Source organism: Nerophis lumbriciformis, linkage group LG18 (genome assembly GCF_033978685.3).
Source record: "Nerophis lumbriciformis linkage group LG18, RoL_Nlum_v2.1, whole genome shotgun sequence".
Classification (NCBI taxonomy): Eukaryota; Metazoa; Chordata; class Actinopteri; order Syngnathiformes; family Syngnathidae; genus Nerophis; species Nerophis lumbriciformis.
Genome location: NC_084565.2, coordinates 38,017,630 through 38,035,452, shown reverse-complemented (window position 1 = coordinate 38,035,452; position 17,823 = coordinate 38,017,630). Strand labels below are relative to the sequence as shown.

Here is a 17,823-nt window from a genome sequence, read left to right as displayed (position 1 = left end):
GCTTGTGACGTTGATTTTAACATTGAAATTTGGTCATTTCCCAACCAATATTCTACAACACAAAAACAACGTTGAAACAACATGCTTTTTGACAATGTTTAATCAATGATACAACGTTGAAACAAAATGCTTTTTAACATTTAATCAATGATACAACGTTGAAACAACATGCTTTTTGACGACGTTTAATCAATGTTGGGTTCTGGCGTTGATTTGACCATTGAATTTTGGTCATTTCCCAACCAATATTCTACAACACAAATACAACGTTGAAACAACATGCTTTTTAACAACGTTTAATCAATGTTGGGTTCTGATGTTGATTTAACCATTGAATTTTGGTCATTTCCCAACCAATATTCTACAACACAAATACAACGTTAAAACAACATGCTTTTTCACGACGTTTAATCAATGTTGGGTTCTGACATTGACTTGACCATTGAAATTTGGGTAATTTCCCAACCAATATTCTACAACACAAATACAACGTTGAAACAACATGCTTTTTCACGACGTTTAATCAATGTTGGGTTCTGACATTGACTTGACCATTGAAATTTGGGTAATTTCCCAACCAATATTCTACAACACAAATACAACGTTGAAACAACATGCTTTTTGACGACGTTTAATCAATGATACAACGTTGAAACAACATGCTTTTTGACGACATTTAATCAATGTTGGATTCTGACGTTGATTTGACCATTGAATTTTGGTCATTTTCCAACCAATATTCTACAACACAAATACAACGTTGAAACAACATGCTTTTTGACGACGTTTAATCAATGTTGGGTTCTGGCGTTGATTTGACCATTGAATTTTGGTCATTTCCCAACCAATATTCTACAAAACAAATACAACGTTGAAACAACATGCTTTTTGACGTTTAATCAATGTTGGGTTCTGACGTTGATTTGACCATTGAAATTTGGTCATTTCCCAACCAATATTCTACAACACAAATACAACTTTGAAAAAACATGCTTTTTGACGACGTTTAATCAATGTTGGCTTGTGACGTTGATTTTAACATTGAAATTTGGTCATTTCCCAACCAATATTCTACAACACAAAAACAACGTTGAAACAACATGCTTTTTGACAATGTTTAATCAATGATACAACGTTGAAACAAAATGCTTTTTAACATTTAATCAATGATACAACGTTGAAACAACATGCTTTTTAACGACGTTTAATCAATGTTGGGTTCTGATGTTGATTTAACCATTGAATTTTGGTCATTTTCCAACCAATATTCTACAACACAAATACAACGTTGAAACAACAAAATTTTGACAACGTTTAATCAATGTCGGGTTGTGATGTTGATTTAACCATTGAATTTTGGTCATTTTCCAACCAATATTCTACAACACAAATACAACATTGAAACAACATGCCTTTTGACAAAGTTGTTTCATTGTCAGGTCCTGACGTTGATTTGACCATTGAAATTTGGTAATTTCCCAACCAATATTCTACAACGCAAATACAACGTTGAAACAACATGCTTTTTGACGACGTTTAATCAATGTTGGGTTCTGACATTGATCTGACTATTGAAATGTGATTATTTCCCAACCAACACAAATACAAGGTTGAAACAACATGCTTTTTGACAACGTTTAATCAATGTTGGGTTCTGACTTGGATTTGACATTGAATTTTGGGTCATTTCCCAACCAATATTCTACAACACAAACCAAACATTGAAACAACATGCTCTTTAACAACGTTCAATCAATGTTGGGTTGTGACGTTGATGTGACATTGAATTTTGATCATTTCCCGACCAACATTCTACAACACAAATACAACGTTGAAACAACATGCTTTTTAACAACGTTTAATCAATGTTGGGTTCTGATGTTGATTTGAACATTGAAATTTATAATTTCCCAACCAATATTCTACAACGCAAATACAACGTTGAAACAACATGCTTTTTGACAATGTTTAATCAATGTTGGGTTTTGACATTGATCTGACTATTGAAATGTGATAATTTCCCAACCAACACAAACACAAGGTTGAAACAACATGCTTTTTGACAACGTTTAATCAATGTCGGGTTCTGACGTTGATTTAACCATTGAATTTTGGTCATTTGCCAACCAATATTCTACAACACAAACCTAACGTTGAAACAACATGCTTTTTGACGACGTTTAATCAATGTTGGGTTCTGACTTGGATTTGACCATTGAATTTTGGGTCATTTCCCAACCAATATTTTACAACACAAACATAACGTTGAAACAACATGCTTTTTGACGATGTTTAATCAATGTTGGGTTCTGACTTGGATTTGACCATTGAATTTTGGTCATTTCCCAACCAATATTTTACAACACAAATACAACGTTGAAACAACATGCTTTTTGACGACGTTTAATCAATGTTGGGTTCTGACATTGATTTAACCATTGAATTTTGGTCATTTTCCAACCAATATTCTACAACACAAATACAACGTTGAAACAACATGCCTTTTGACAAAGTTGTTTCATTGTCAGGTCCTGACGTTGATTTGACCATTGAAATTTGGTAATTTCCCAACCAATATTCTACAACGCAAATACAACGTTGAAACAACATGCTTTTTGACGACGTTTAATCAATGTTGGGTTCTGACATTGATCTGACTATTGAAATGTGATTATTTCCCAACCAACACAAATACAAGGTTGAAAAAACATGCTTTTTGACAACGTTTAATCAATGTTGGGTTCTGACTTGGATTTGACATTGAATTTTGGGTCATTTCCCAACCAATATTCTACAACACAAACCTAACGTTGAAACAACATGCTCTTTGACAACGTTCAATCAATGTTGGGTTGTGACGTTGATGTGACATTGAATTTTGATCATTTCCCGACCAACATTCTACAACACAAATACAACGTTGAAACAACATGCTTTTTGACGACGTTTAATCAATGCCAGGTTGTGACGTTGATTTGAACATTGAAATTTATTATTTCCCAACCAATATTCTATAACGCAAATACAACGTTGAAACAACATGCTTTTTGACGACGTTTAATCAATGTTGGGTTCTGACATTGATCTGACTATTGAAATGTGATCATTTCCCAACCAACACAAATACAACATTGAAACAACATGCTTTTTGACAACGTTTAATCAATGTCGGGTTCTGACGTTGATTTAACCATTGAATTTTGGTCATTTCCCAACCAATATTCTACAACACAAACCTAACATTGAAACAACATGCTTTTTGACGACGTTTAATCAATGTTGGGTTCTGACTTGGATTTGACCATTGAATTTTGGGTCATTTCCCAAACAATATTCTACAACACAAATACAACGTTGAAACAACATGCTCTTTGACAACGTTCAATCAATGTTGGGTTGTGACGTTGATGTGACATTGAATTTTGATCATTTCCCGACCAACATTCTACAACGCAAATACAACGTTGAAACAACATGCTTTTTGACGACGTTTAATCAATGTCAGGTTGTGACGTTGATTTGAACATTGAAATTTATAATTTCCCAACCAATATTCTACAACGCAAATACAAAGGTTGAAACAACATGCTTTTTGACGACGTTTAATCAATGTTGGGTTCTGACATTGATCTGACTATTGAAATGTGATCATTTCCCAACCAACACAAATACAACGTTGAAACAACATGCTTTTTGAAAACGTTTAATCAATGTCGGGTTCTGACGTTGATTTAACCATTGAATTTTGGTCATTTCCCAACCAATATTCTACAACACAAACCTAACATTGAAACAACATGCTTTTTGACGACGTTTAATCAATGTTGGGTTCTGACTTGGATTTGACATTGAATTTTGGGTCATTTCCCAACCAATATTCTACAACACAAACCTAACGTTGAAACAACATGCTCTTTGACAACGTTCAATCAATGTTGGGTTGTGACATTGATGTGACATTGAATTTTGATCATTTCCCGACCAACATTCTACAACACAAATACAACATTGAAACAACATGCTTTTTGACGACGTTTAATCAATGTCAGGTTGTGACGTTGATTTGAACATTGAAATGTATAATTTCCCAACCAATATTCTACAGCGCAAATACAACGTTGAAACAACATGCTTTTTGACGACGTTTAATCAATGTTGGGTTCTGACATTGATCTGACTATTGAAATGTGATCATTTCCCAACCAACACAAATACAAGGTTGAAACAACATGCTTTTTGACAACGTTTAATCAATGTCGGGGTTCTGACGTTGACTTGACCATTGAATTTTGGTCATTTGTCAACCAATATTCTACAACACAAACCTAACGTTGAAACAACATGCTTTTTGACGACGTTTAATCAATGTTGGGTTCTGACTTGGATTTGACCATTGAATTTTGGTCATTTCCCACCAATATTCTACAACACAAATACAACGTTGAAACAACATGCTTTTTAACAACGTTTAATCAATGTTGGGTTCTGACATTGACTTGACCATTGAAATTTGGGTCATTTCCCAACCAATATTCTACAACGCAAATAGAACGTTAAAACAACATGCTTTTCGACGACGTCCTTTCGACAACGTCAGACGCCAACGTCGTCCCAATTTCCAAATACAACTACTCAACAACATCGTTTCGAAAGTCAGTTTCAAAGGACGTGTAATCAACGTTGTATCAACGTGGTGTGCCTGCTGGGATGAATGTGCTTTGTGGTCTGCCATACGAAGCTTCGATGTTTTCACCTACATTTTGAAACATTTACGGTATCAAAGTCCCCTTACATGATTTATGTTTCTTTTCTTTTCTTATAATTCCGAAGCTGACCAGTTTTCACGCTTGGCATTTTTTTTGCAGCCAAAATGAATGGAACTGTGTGACCTTAGAACCGCATCGAACCTTATCAGGCATGTGTATCGATACGGCCCCGATAAATATCGATAATATAACACAGATACATGAAACACAGCACAAATAGTAAAATGCATCCATTGTCATCATTTCTGCATCCTCCATTTTCCACCTCGCATCCATCGTCATTCCTCCATCTTATGCGCCCCCCCATACAATAATCAAATAACATAACACGTGCATCAAAAGGTCACGTGCAAACATCAATCAAATGTCTTGCATTCAAATGATAACAAAAAAAATTCTGACCTTTAGAGGAGCGTCGTGGTCTCGTGTCGTCTCCAACCGAACCGAACCAGCCCGACGACGACGACGACGAGGACCTCCAGGGTGGGGGTAAGTGGGTGGGTGGGTGTTTAGTCGCGGGTGGGGTGCTAAGGTCGTCCGGTTAACCCGGTTCGTACCGAGCTAGGATGCAAGGTGAGCCACTCGATCCATGTCAGTGTGCACGCAGCACCTTTTTTTGTGTATTGGCTTCGGCATGCCGAAAAAAGCCGAAGATGCACGAAGGAGGAGGGGACCGGAGGAGAGCAACCAAGTGGAGTCGATACTAAACAATTTTTTTTTTCATTTATTTTTTCTTTATTAGTCTTAGTGACGTCATCGCCAACCTCCCTGGTAAAAGTCGACATTAATAAAGATAATACGTCATGGCGATGTGGCCGTTTTATTCTGGAGGGCAACTTCCGGTGACTGCATCCAGAAATAAAATGTCCGTGTGTCTATTTACTGATTGTATTTGTATTAAAAGTGTTAACAAAACATTACGTCTTCACTTAAAGGGCGTTATTGTGGTCTAGAACCGCTACACAAGTCCACCTAAATCCGAACCGCAGCTGGTACTTGCCACACAACAACACAACTTCCGGTTTCCTAATTTTGCCGAGTCATCGAGTTAGTCTGATGATTTTAAAAAAAAGAAGAAGAAAAAAAGCAGATCGTTTAAATAGACTTCCGTGTGCTCTGACTAATGTTACAAAAATAAGATATTATGGCAAAAAAATATAATATGTATCAATAAAGTACTGTAACTTGTCTTACTAAATGTATTATTTCTATTTTGGGAGGAAATATGTACTCCATTTAATCGAAAATGATGTTAACTTAAATATTGTCTAATTATGCAAAAATGTATGATCAAATATTCAAACCATTTTTTTAAATAGAAAATAAATACTAATAATAATGATTTCAAAGCAAGTTAGCCATCAAACTGTGCAGTGTAAAAAGTAGCAATAGATTTCATGGTAAAATTGTGACATTTTTACAGCATTTTTCTCTAAATGTAAAAAAAAACAGTACTTTTTATACTGTAGTGAACTGTGGTGCCGTTTTGGCATTTACAGTAATAAACCGAAAATTCTACACTTGTTGATTTGCGGTATAAAAAAAAATAATTAAATTTTTTTTTTTAAATGGCAGCTCAGGTGTCAAAATTGTACTGTAAAATTGCAGTTTTTTAATTTATAGTAAAAAAAACTTGTGTAAATTTTACAGTAAAATTCTGGCAACTGAGCTGCCTTTTTTTGACTATAAAAACAGCAGTATTGTTTTTCCATTTATAGTAATATACACTACATTTTGAAGTGAAATTATTGCAACTTATATATTTTTTTTACATTTTAGTTTAAAATGCATTAAAAATTGTGTAATAATAGTATTCACTGTGTCGGAGGCAGATATTTACATATATCCAAATTGTAAGTGTTACTTCTTTTATTTCATAATCATATTACAAAACAGCTAGTGTTTTTCTTCCAATTGTGGTCTTTTGGTTGTCTGCAAATACTGTGTGCTAACCTTGAATATGGAAGATACTCCTTCTTCTTATCTATTCTTATGTCCACGTGCGGAGGACAATGGGCATGTGTTTGGGCTGGAGAGACAAGACTGCGAGGGTGGGAGGGAGAGAGACTTTATAGAATGGAGGGTTTTCCATTTCTGGGGGCAGACCATCTTAGCTACGCGATTGAATGTTCTATGCTGGACTGGTCTCAATATGTTTACAGAGCTTTGCAAATATATTACAAAATACCTATTCTGTCTCTGGTGGTTCTTTTACTCAGCTTTAAGTGTCGTAAAGAGCTTGGGAGCGACGACCAGAAACTTGAATTCCCTGGGAGGAACAACTGGTCCAAACGCAACAACTGTTAGAAGCGGCCCTCTGGGGCCAAACATAACTGCCATGTGGCCCTCAGTGAAAACCACTTTGACACCTCTGGTCTAAGAAATGCTAGCTGTGAAAAGTAAAAAGAGTAAAACAAAAACTGGCAACTCAGGCTTGGAAAACCGTGAAGAAGCGTGTGTAAAAATGCCTAAATGACTGGGTTAATCATATAAAATGTTGCCGCATATTCCTGGCCCCTTCCTGCTCAGTCAGTGATAAATATATAAATGGTAAATTTCCTTACATCGTCATTGTCTGTTGTGGCTTGCAGCATTAGTGCTGGGCTGGTAAACAGTCTGAGGAAGATCTGCAAATTGCTGTTTCAATCTGTTGCTATGAATTAAAAAAAATTATTATTGAACTTTTTTTTTTTTACTGGTAATTATTTTTATTACAAAGCATGCATGAACTTAAATTCAATTTATTTATTTATTATAAGTTTGAGTATGGGTGTACCTGCACCACCAGGGGGAGCTCTGCTGTGTAAAATGTAAAGTACCCATAGCATCCAGACAAGTTCTCTTTAAGGATTTTCTGCTCCTGGAAATGAACCCGGCTGTCGTTTTCTATCAAATTTAGTCGTTTTTGAGTAATCAGTACTTGGACTGCCCCCTTTCCCTTGCCTCCTCTTGATGTGACGTCATCTACAGGAGTGATCCCCAATAGAGATGTCCGATAATATTGGCCTGCCGATATTATCGGCCGATAAATGCTTTAAAATGTCATATCGGAAATTATCGGTATCGGTTTTTTATTTTATTTTTTATTTTTTTTATTTTTATTAAATCAACATAAAAAACACAAGATACACTTACAATTAGTGCACCATCCCCCAAAAAACTTCCTCCCCTATTTACACTCATTCACACAAAAGGGTTGTTTCTGTCTGTTATTAATATTGTGGTTCCTACATTATATATCAATATATATCAATACAGTCTGCAAGGGATACAGTCCGTAAGCACACATGATTGTGTGGTCTGGTCCACTAATAGTACTAACCTTTAACACTTAATTTTACTCATTTTCATTAATTACTAGTTTCTATGTAACTGTTTGTGTATTGTTTTACTTTCTTTTTTTATTCAATAATTTTTTATTTATTTATGTATCTTATTTTATTTTATTAATTTTTTAAAAAAGGACCTTATCTTCACCATACCTGGTTGTCCAACTTAGGCATAATAATGTGTTCCACGACTGTATATATCGGTATCGGTTGATATCGGTATCGGTAATTAAAGAGTTGGACAATATCGGAATATCGGCAAAATGTCATTATCGGACATCCCTAAAATGTAGTCATTTTTGAGTAATCGGTACTTTGACCGCCCCCTTTCCCTTTCTTCCTCTTGATGTGACGTCATCTACAGCAGTGGTCCCCAACTTTTTTTTGCACCACGGACCGGTTTTTTTTAAAATAATTTGTCGGTCTGTGGCCCTCAGCGAAAAAAGTGTGGGCTTCAGTCCACGTCAGGCCCGGCCCTAATCAATCTGGCGCCCTAAGCAAGATTTTAGGTGGCGCCCCCCCCACATCGGCACTGAAGTGTATATACTCACAAGAACCCGAATAGCTTTGTCTTTGACCTTTTTTTTTTACTTACAACTATACCTAATATATAAAGGGGTGGAAAAGTGACTATTGCCTGCAGGGCAAACATTAGCTAACCAGAAGGCAATAATGTAAACAAAAAACACCTGCTTAAAAGATCTAATACAAATGTCCCTGAGGAATGTAAGGTGGGAGTACTGTAATTACCTAACGTTACATTATTATTTTCCATAGCAATTTAGCCCCCTCCACAATATTAACCCGACGTTAAAACAGAACTAGCTATTTATTGATTAGCAATTGCCGAATCATGTAACATTAGCTTAATGCTAAAAAGCCAGGTTACTATCACATTCTGTAACAGACAAATCATTTCATGTAGGCTAACGTTACCTACCTGCTAACTCTGTCTTTTCTCGTTTCTCCTCCTCTTCTTTTCTCTTTTTTCTTCCCTGGGCACCTGACAGTTTTGGCCGTTTTGACATCTTGTGTTGATTTTTTGATGTGGTGACGTCCAAAAAGAGTCATGATACGGGAAGGGAGGGGCGCACCGTGCGGGGGGTTCCCCCCGGTGGGGGGGGGGGGGCGTAATGTTGTAACAAATAATATTTCTATTAAATAGGCTTTACTTTGCATTTTAATTAACGTGGGATTATTTTTTGTATTTAGAAATAATAGTACCAACTTTTATTTTATTTATTTTTTCTCCAACATTTGTGGCACTGGCGTGACGCCCCCTGGTGGACGGCCCCCTTAGCATTTGACTATACGGCCTATGCCACGGGCCGGCCCTGTCTACAGCAGTGGTCCCCAACCTTTTTTTGCACCACGGACCGTTTTTTTTTAAATAACTTGTCCGTCTGTGGCCCTCAGATAAAAAAGTGTGGGCTTCAGTCCACGTTAAACAGCAATCACATTAAAACACGACAAAAACAAATCAAAGCACCAAGGGTTCCTTTTATTGTGAAAGGAAGCAAATCTGGTTACGGAAGATCCTGAATAGAACCAAACATTGACGTCCGTGTGAATATCACACACTATTTAAAGCTGGTCACGTGACCGCGAGTGTCCAGGTAGGGGAGGGGCTGCCAAGCTCCGCCCACTGCAGAGGGCCCGGCGCTATTCCAGAAGGCGGTCCAGGAAGTGGATGTAGCGCAGCGCGAGGCGCAGCGTCTCGTTCTTGCTCAGCTTCCGGTCGGGTGGGTGCGTGGGAATGAGGCGGCGCAGCTCGGCGAACGCCCCGTTCACGCTGTGTTGGCGCCGCCGCTCTCGGCCGTGGTCTGTGACGTGAGTGGGAACAAGCCCGGAATTAAGCTAAAAATCATGTGACGTACGCGGGAACAAGCCCGGAATGAACGCTTAACATTATGTGATCGCTCCGGGCAGGAAGTCGACGTACCGTGTGCTGCTGCTTCCGCCCGGCGTCTGCTACTTCCGTGTGTCATGGCGGCGGCGACGACGACGACGACAGTGCTTCTGTGGCGACTGTGCGAGTTTCTGACGTCCCGAAACTCCTTTTATAGCCGCCTGGTCGTGGGGTGTGTGTGTGTTTTACACGCCGTTGCCATGGCGACGCCCCTCAAGAGTAACAGTCCAATTACTGCCAAACACAGAGGAGCACCCGTGGGACCTGCTAAGGGGGCGTGACACGCCTCCTCCCCCCCCCCGTCACACACTCGGTATTTTTTTTAATTATTTAATGTATTTATTTATTTAAATTGTATAAACATTTATTTATAAATTGTAACATTTACAAACAATTGAGAAATAATAATAATCAAAATAAGTAAAAAAAAAACACTCGTGACGTCACGTCGTGTTGGCGGTCTGGTGTGAGAGTCAGCTGACGGCTTTCCCACAGTTGAGGGGGCGTGGACTGATAAGGATCTCAGCCAATCGGACGCCGGCGCCGAGTCCCAGCGGAGGCAAGGGGGCGTGGCTCTTTAATTTCAATTAGTGTGTGACGCCATTAGATGATCAGTTCACACCACTTTTTTTATGACGCTTTCATCTTCTTAGGATGCCTTTATAATACAATACGTACTATTATTACATATTTACTTAAAATACGTACTATTATTATAGCCGTCAGGGATGAATTGATCAAATTACACAGGAAAAAAATACAATGAATAAACTTTTAATATTTTCATTTACAAAAGTAGCAATTAGGAAATAATTTAACTTCAAACGTTTTTGGTCATGGCGGCACATCGACACCTGCTGGTCAGCATCAGTATCACACCTGAGGACCGCTGCCCATCCCACAGTGGAAAAAAAAAAAAAGATTAATTTGATTGTTTTAGCGAGAACAAATCACTGTAATGTTCCACGCTACATTAGCCACGGTGCTAAGCATGGCGACCCCACCAGAGTCATTTGGACCAATCACAAGCCGTCAAAACAGGAAGTGTGAGTGAGCTGGCTCCGCCTCCTCATTCAACATCAAAGCAAGAAAAAAACAAAAACGTCACGTCATCGACACATGTTAGAAAAATACTTTTTTCTTCTTTGGTGTTTGGTCCTCGTTCTCCCTCCGGAAGTCGTCGTCGTCGTCGTCTTCAACAAGGCGTTCATCTAAAAGAACATACACACGTCAGGTCAAAGGTCACACGCCTGTTTTAAGGGTCGTCTTCGCATGCGACCCCTGACCTGCGCAGGCTGCGAGCGTCGTACAATGTGTTGTCCTCGTCGCTCTCCACCGCCTCCATCTCGAACGAGTCCGAGTTGGCCAGAAGCCCGTACTTTTTCCTGTGGGTGGGCTTCTTCAGCCTGACACACACACACACACACACACACGCACACACCAAATCTTGTGAGAATATGTATTTTGGCAAAATGTTCATTTTCAAAAAAACTCAAGTAAAATTTACAGTGCTTTTCTGTAAAATCTTTCATTTTTACAATGTATTTCAGGGTGCTCAGTAGTGCCCCCTGGAGAGTGAAAATGACGTGCCACCAGTATATTATTGTCAGGAAATATAGTAAATCATTAAAATGTACTTTTTTTTTTTTTGCTTCCTGTGTAAACTTGAATTTTAGCAGTCGAGTGTTACCCCAGGCTTGAAGGAATGTATTATTTTCAATGCTAACTACACATTTCAATGAATGTATTGATTGTTCCTATCATATTTCTCTTCATGCTATTAAAATATATCATAGAACACAGCTGACATGACACAAGGGTGTAAGGTGTTTGCGAGTGGAAACCCACCCAGGCCTGACAGGAATTTATTGTTTTTCCATGCTAACAAAAATGAATGTATTGATTGTTCCTATCATATGTCTCTTCATGCTATTAAAATATATCGTAGAACACAGCTGACATGACACTAGGGTTTAAAATGTTTGCGAGTGGAAACCCACCCAGGCCCTAAAGAAACGTATTATTTTTCCATGCTAACTACAGATGTTGCTTGCATTTGCATGACAAAATGAATGTATTGATTGTTCCTATCATATTTCTCTTCATGCTATTAAAATATATCGTAGAATACAGCTCACATGACACTAGGGTTTAAAATGTTTGCGAGTGGAAACCCACCCAGGCCCTAAAGAAACGTATTATTTTTCCATGCTAACTGCAGATGTTGCTTGCATTTGCATGACAAAATGAATGTATTGATTGTTCCTATCATATTTCTCTTCATGCTATTAAAATATATCGTAGAATACAGCTGACATGACACCAGGGTTTAAAATGTTTGCGAGTGGAAACCCACCCAGGCCTGACAGGAATGTATTATTTTTCCATGCTAACTACACATTTTGCGAGCCTTCACTTGACAAAATGAATTGTATTGACCGCTCCTATCATATTTTCGCATGATGTTACAAAATATCATAGGAAACAACTGACATGACACTAGGGTGTGAGGTATTTGCGAGTGGAAACTAAAAAAACGTATTAATTTTCCATGCTAACCACAGATTTTGTAGATCTACAGATCAACCCCCGAATAGATAATTGTTTCTATCACATTTCTGAATGCTATTATAGTATATCATAGGATACAACTGACATAGCACTAGGGTGTGAGGTATTTGCGAGTGGAAACCTCCCACAATCTCATCAAAATAAGATAGCGCATGACCTGTTACCATAGAAACCAAAGTCAAATGTGAAATCGGCGGACAACCACCATATAGATAATTGTTTCTATCATATTTTTGAATGCTATTATAGTATATCATAGGATACAACTGACATAGCACTAGGGTGTGTGGTATTTGCGAGTGGAAACCTCCCACAATCTCATCAAAATAAGATAGCACATGACCTGTTACCATAGAAACTAGAGTCAAATGTGAAATCGTTGGACAACCCCCATATAGATAATTGTTTCTATCATATTTTTGAATGCTATTATAGTATATCATAGGATACAACTGACATAGCACTAGGGTGTGTGGTATTTGCGAGTGGAAACCTCCCAAAATCTCATCAAAATAAGATAGCACATGAACTATAGAAACCAGAGTCAAATGTGAAATCGGTGGACAACCCCCAAATAGATCATTGTTTCTATCACATTTCTGAATGCTATAATAGTATATCATAGGATACAACTGACATAGCACTAGGGTGTGAGGTATTTGCGAGTGGAAACCTCCCACAATCTCATCAAAATAAGATAGCACATGAACTATAGAAACCAGCGTCAAACGTGAAATCGGCGGACAACCCCCGAATAGATCATTGTTTCTATCACATTTCTGAATGCTATAATAGTATATCATAGGATACAACTTACATAGCTCTAGGGTGTGAGGTATTTGCGAGTGGAAACCTCCCACAATCTCATCAAAATAAGATAGCACATGACCTGTTACCATAGAAACCAGAGTCAAATGTGAAATCGGCGGACAACCCCCATATAGATAATTGTTTCTATCATATTTTTGAATGCTATTATAGTACATCATAGGATACAACTGACATAGCACTAGGGTGTGAGGTATTTGCGAGTGGAAACCTCCCACAATCTCATCAAAATAAGATAGCACATGACCTGTTACCATAGAAACTAGAGTCAAATGTGAAATCGTTGGACAACCCCCATATAGATAATTGTTTCTATCATATTTTTGAATGCTATTATAGTATATCATAGGATACAACTGACATAGCACTAGGGTGTGTGGTATTTGCGAGTGGAAACCTCCCACAATCTCATCAAAATAAGATAGTAAGCACGACCTGTTGCCATGGAAACCAGAGTTTCTGAATTTCCCCTCGGAGATTAATACAGTATTTCTGATTCCGATTTCCAATTAAAGGACAACCCCCCCCCTTCTTGAGGAGGGAAGACGATAGACATTTGAGAGGAGTCATGAGGTGACAGGAAGTCTGTTTCCAAGGAGGGTTACACGAGACTGATGTGAAATCAGCGCACAACCCCCCACTTGAGTAAGCAGAATAGATCATTGTTTCTATCATATTTTTGAATGTTATTATAGTATATCACAAGATACAACCGACATAGCTCTAGGGTGTGAGGTATTTGTGAGTGGAAACCTCCCACAATCTCATCAAAATGAGATAGCACATGACCTGTTGCCATAGAAACCAGTCAAATGTGAAATCAGCGGACAACCCCCGAATAGATCATTGTTTCTCGTATTTTTGCATGCTATTATAGTGTATCATAGGATTCAACTGACATAGCACTAGGGTGTGAGGTATTTGCGAGTGGCAACCTACCACAAGATAGCGCATGACCTGTTGCCATAGAAACCAGAGTCAAATGTGAAATCAGCGGACAACCCCCGAATAGATAATTGTTTCTATCATCTTTATGAATGCTATTATAGTATATCACAGGATACAACTGACATAGCACTAGGGTGTGAGGTATTTGCGAGTGGCAACCTACCACAATATTAAGACAGAGCTCGCTGTTGCCATAGAAACCAGAGTCAAATGTGAAATCAGCGGACAACCCCCGAATAGATAATTGTTTCTATCATCTTTATGAATGCTATTATAGTGTATCGTAGGATACAACTGACATAGCACTAGGGTGTGAGGTATTTGCGAGTGGCAACCTACCACAAGATAGCGCATGACCTGTTGCCATAGAAACCAGAGTCAAATGTGAAATCAGCGGACAACCCCCGAATAGATAATTGTTTCTATCATCTTTATGAATGCTATTATAGTGTATCATAGGACACAACTGACATAGCACTAGGGTGTGAGGTATTTGCGAGTGGCAACCTACCACAATATTAGACAGAGCTCGCTGTTGCCATAGAAACCAGAGTCAAATGTGAAATCAGCGGACAACCCCCGAATAGATAATTGTTTCTATCATCTTTATGAATGCTATTATAGTGCATCATAAGATACAACTGACATAGCACTAGGGTGTGAGGTATTTGCGAGTGGCAACCTACCACAAGATAGCGCATGACCTGTTGCCATAGAAACCGGAGTCAAATGTGAAATCAGCGGACAACCCCCGAATAGATAATTGTTTCTATCATCTTTATGAATGCTATTATAGTGTATCATAGGATACAACCGACATAGCACGAGGGTGTGAGGTATTTGCGAGTGGCAACCTACCACAAGATAGCGCATGACCTGTTGCCATAGAAACCGGAGTCAAATGTGAAATCAGCGGACAACCCCCGAATAGATAATTGTTTCTATCATCTTTATGAATGCTATTATAGTGTATCATAGGATACAACCGACATAGCACGAGGGTGTGAGGTATTTGCGAGTGGCAACCTACCACAAGATAGCGCATGACCTGTTGCCATAGAAACCAGAGTCAAATGTGAAATCAGCGGACAACCCCCGAATAGATAATTGTTTCTATCATCTTTATGAATGCTATTATAGTGTATCATAGGATACAACTGACATAGCACTAGGGTGTGAGGTATTTGCGAGTGGCAACCTACCACAATATTAGACAGAGCTCGCTGTTGCCATAGAAACCAGAGTCAAATGTGAAATCAGCGGACAACCCCCGAATAGATAATTGTTTCTATCACATTTCTGAATGCTATAATAGTATATCATAGGATACAACTGACATAGCTCTAGGGTGTGAGGTATTTGCGAGTGGCAACCTCCCACAATCTATATATATATATATATATATATATATATATATATATATATATATATATATTTATATTTATATATATATATACATTTATATTTATATATATATACATTATATATATTTGTTGTATATATATATATATATATATATATATATATATATATATATATATATATATGTGTGTGTGTGTGTGTAAATATCACTGTGAATCACATTTTATTGTAAAATACATTTTACCAAAAGGTGCCAAGTTGGCATTTTGTTTCATTTTGTCTGAAGTGGTGTCTTAAATAAAAGTCTATACAAGCCAAGTTGTATTGGAAAAACTTTTAATCTTTTTTTTTTTTTTTTACTTTTGGTGGTCCAAAAACGGGACAAAAAATATATTTTATAAATAAATTGTGTAGCTCTCAGGTCTTTGGCAGCAATCCAATTAATTGAATCTGAGACAGTTGACAGTCAATTACTTTGAATTATGCCTTGAAAGAGCATTTACTTATATGACCCAATGCAACAACCTTCCCTAGTCATGGTGCAAAAAAATAAAAAATCTTTATATTGTAAAAAAAAATGAATAAAACGTCCATACACCAATTAAAACATTCAAATGTACCCATTTGATGGGAAAAATGCAAAATATTCCGACAAAAAAATATATTTTATAAACAAAGTGTGTAGCTCTCAGGTCTTTGGCAACAACCCAACTCATTGAATGAGATAGCGCATGACCTGTTGCCATAGAAACCAGTCAAATGTGAAAATCAGCGGACAACCCCCGAATAGATCATTGTTTCTATCATATTTTTGAATGCTATTATAGTATATCATAGGATTCAACTGACATAACACTAGGGTGTGAGGTATTTGCGAGTGGAAACCTACCACAATCTAAGTTTTTATTAGACAGAGCTCGCTGTTGAGAACTCCATAGAGAAAACACAAAATTTAACGTCAGCCCTCCTTCGTCCACGTCACGCACGTTTTCGTGGGACAGTGTGCGCGCTGCTCGTGAATTCGGCGTAAAAACCACCTCACCCTGTTGCTCGGACCGGGCCTCCGTGGAGCCCGGGTGGGGCGGGACGGTCTAAAGTGTGCGCCAAAGTGAGACCAAAACGCAGACGTTTGTGAACGGAGTCTGGCAGCAAAACTCACCGCACAGCCCGAATAATGAAGTAGAGGACCCCGATGCCGGTGAAGCCGATGAGGACGTACAAGGCCCGCTGGAACATGGAACTGTCCACGTTGAAGCCGTTAAACAGACCCGGGTGGTTCTTCGCACCAGCGCTACTCTGGTTCTGCCCGCTGGTGTGGTTCACGGCGGGTTTGAGTTCCGCGGTGCCGCCGCCGCCGACGTCGGCCTCCGCCACAAGGAAGAAGAGCCAACAGAGCGGCACCAGGAGAACCGCGAACAGCCTGGACGTCGACATTGTAAACAAAACAAAAACACAAAAGTGGTAAAGGTCCAACGAAACCGAGCTGGTTAACGCGATGCTTTGTTGACAAAGTACACGCCAACCAGGAAGTGGACGACTGTTTGTGACGTCATCATACGTCTCAAACGCTACAAAAATAAAAAATACTACTGTACTAACATTACTTATAATGCAAAACAAACAAATGTTGTTTTTATTTGTATTATTTATTTTGTTTATATTTTCTTTGAATGTAAAATGAGTACACTAAGTGGAAATCACGACACTACTACCAAAGAAGAAATGTTTTACGAGCCCGCAGACACTACATGTTTACTTGCGCCCCCAGCGGCTATTTGAGGTTGTACACAAACCCATGACGTCAACGTGCCGAAGGAGTGGTGCCTGGTGGTAATAATAATAAAGTAATAATAATAATGAGTGTAACAACAGTTGTTGTGTCGTTAGTGTGCCATAAAATGACTAAAAAGCGTAAGTTAGAGTGGTTCTCGTGTGTTTTAATGGAGGAATGATTTTGGTGTAGGTCCAACAAACGCGATGCTTTGTTGATAAAAGTACACGCCAACCAGGAAGTAGAGGACCACTGTTTGTGACGTCATCTTACGTCTCAAAACGCTACACAAAATGTAATTACTTCCAATTTTAAATTATTTACTGAACTTGTGTGAGC

At 38.4% G+C, this 17,823-nt stretch overlaps 2 protein-coding genes and 1 long non-coding RNA gene across 3 annotated transcripts in view; all 3 read right to left on the bottom strand.

The window, feature by feature from the left end:
• apc2 (APC regulator of WNT signaling pathway 2) overlaps positions 1-5,675 on the bottom strand; it is a 36,891-nt gene extending 31,216 nt beyond the window's left edge. The window contains exon 1 of the mRNA XM_061978338.2: positions 5,169-5,675. The gene's annotated coding sequence lies outside the window, so the exon portion shown is untranslated. The remainder of the gene's footprint in view (positions 1-5,168) is intronic.
• Positions 5,676-9,575: 3,900 nt separating this feature from the next.
• Positions 9,576-10,343, bottom strand: LOC133618148 (uncharacterized). The gene is made up of 2 exons (XR_009817117.2): positions 10,038-10,343; positions 9,576-9,918 (listed from the first exon to the last, which is right to left on the bottom strand). It is a non-coding gene; the product is annotated as an uncharacterized lncRNA (long non-coding RNA).
• Positions 10,344-10,762: 419 nt separating this feature from the next.
• fam174c (family with sequence similarity 174 member C) lies at positions 10,763-17,261 on the bottom strand. Its single transcript, XM_061978337.2, has 3 exons — positions 16,873-17,261; positions 11,291-11,410; positions 10,763-11,215 (listed from the first exon to the last, which is right to left on the bottom strand). Exons 1-3 carry the CDS (start codon positions 17,145-17,147, stop codon positions 11,212-11,214), a joined length of 399 nt encoding a protein of 132 aa, XP_061834321.2. The 5' UTR covers positions 17,148-17,261; the 3' UTR covers positions 10,763-11,211.
• Positions 17,262-17,823: the final 562 nt, after the last annotated feature.

Coding starts and splice junctions, on each gene's coding strand:
- fam174c (XM_061978337.2), bottom strand. CDS start 17,147: ATGTCGACGTCCAGGCTGTTCGCGGTTCTCCTGGTGCCGCTCTGTTGG. Junction 11,411..16,872: donor TTCATTATTCGGGCTGTGCG/GTGAGTTTTGCT, acceptor TGTGTGTGTCAG/GCTGAAGAAGCCCACCCACA.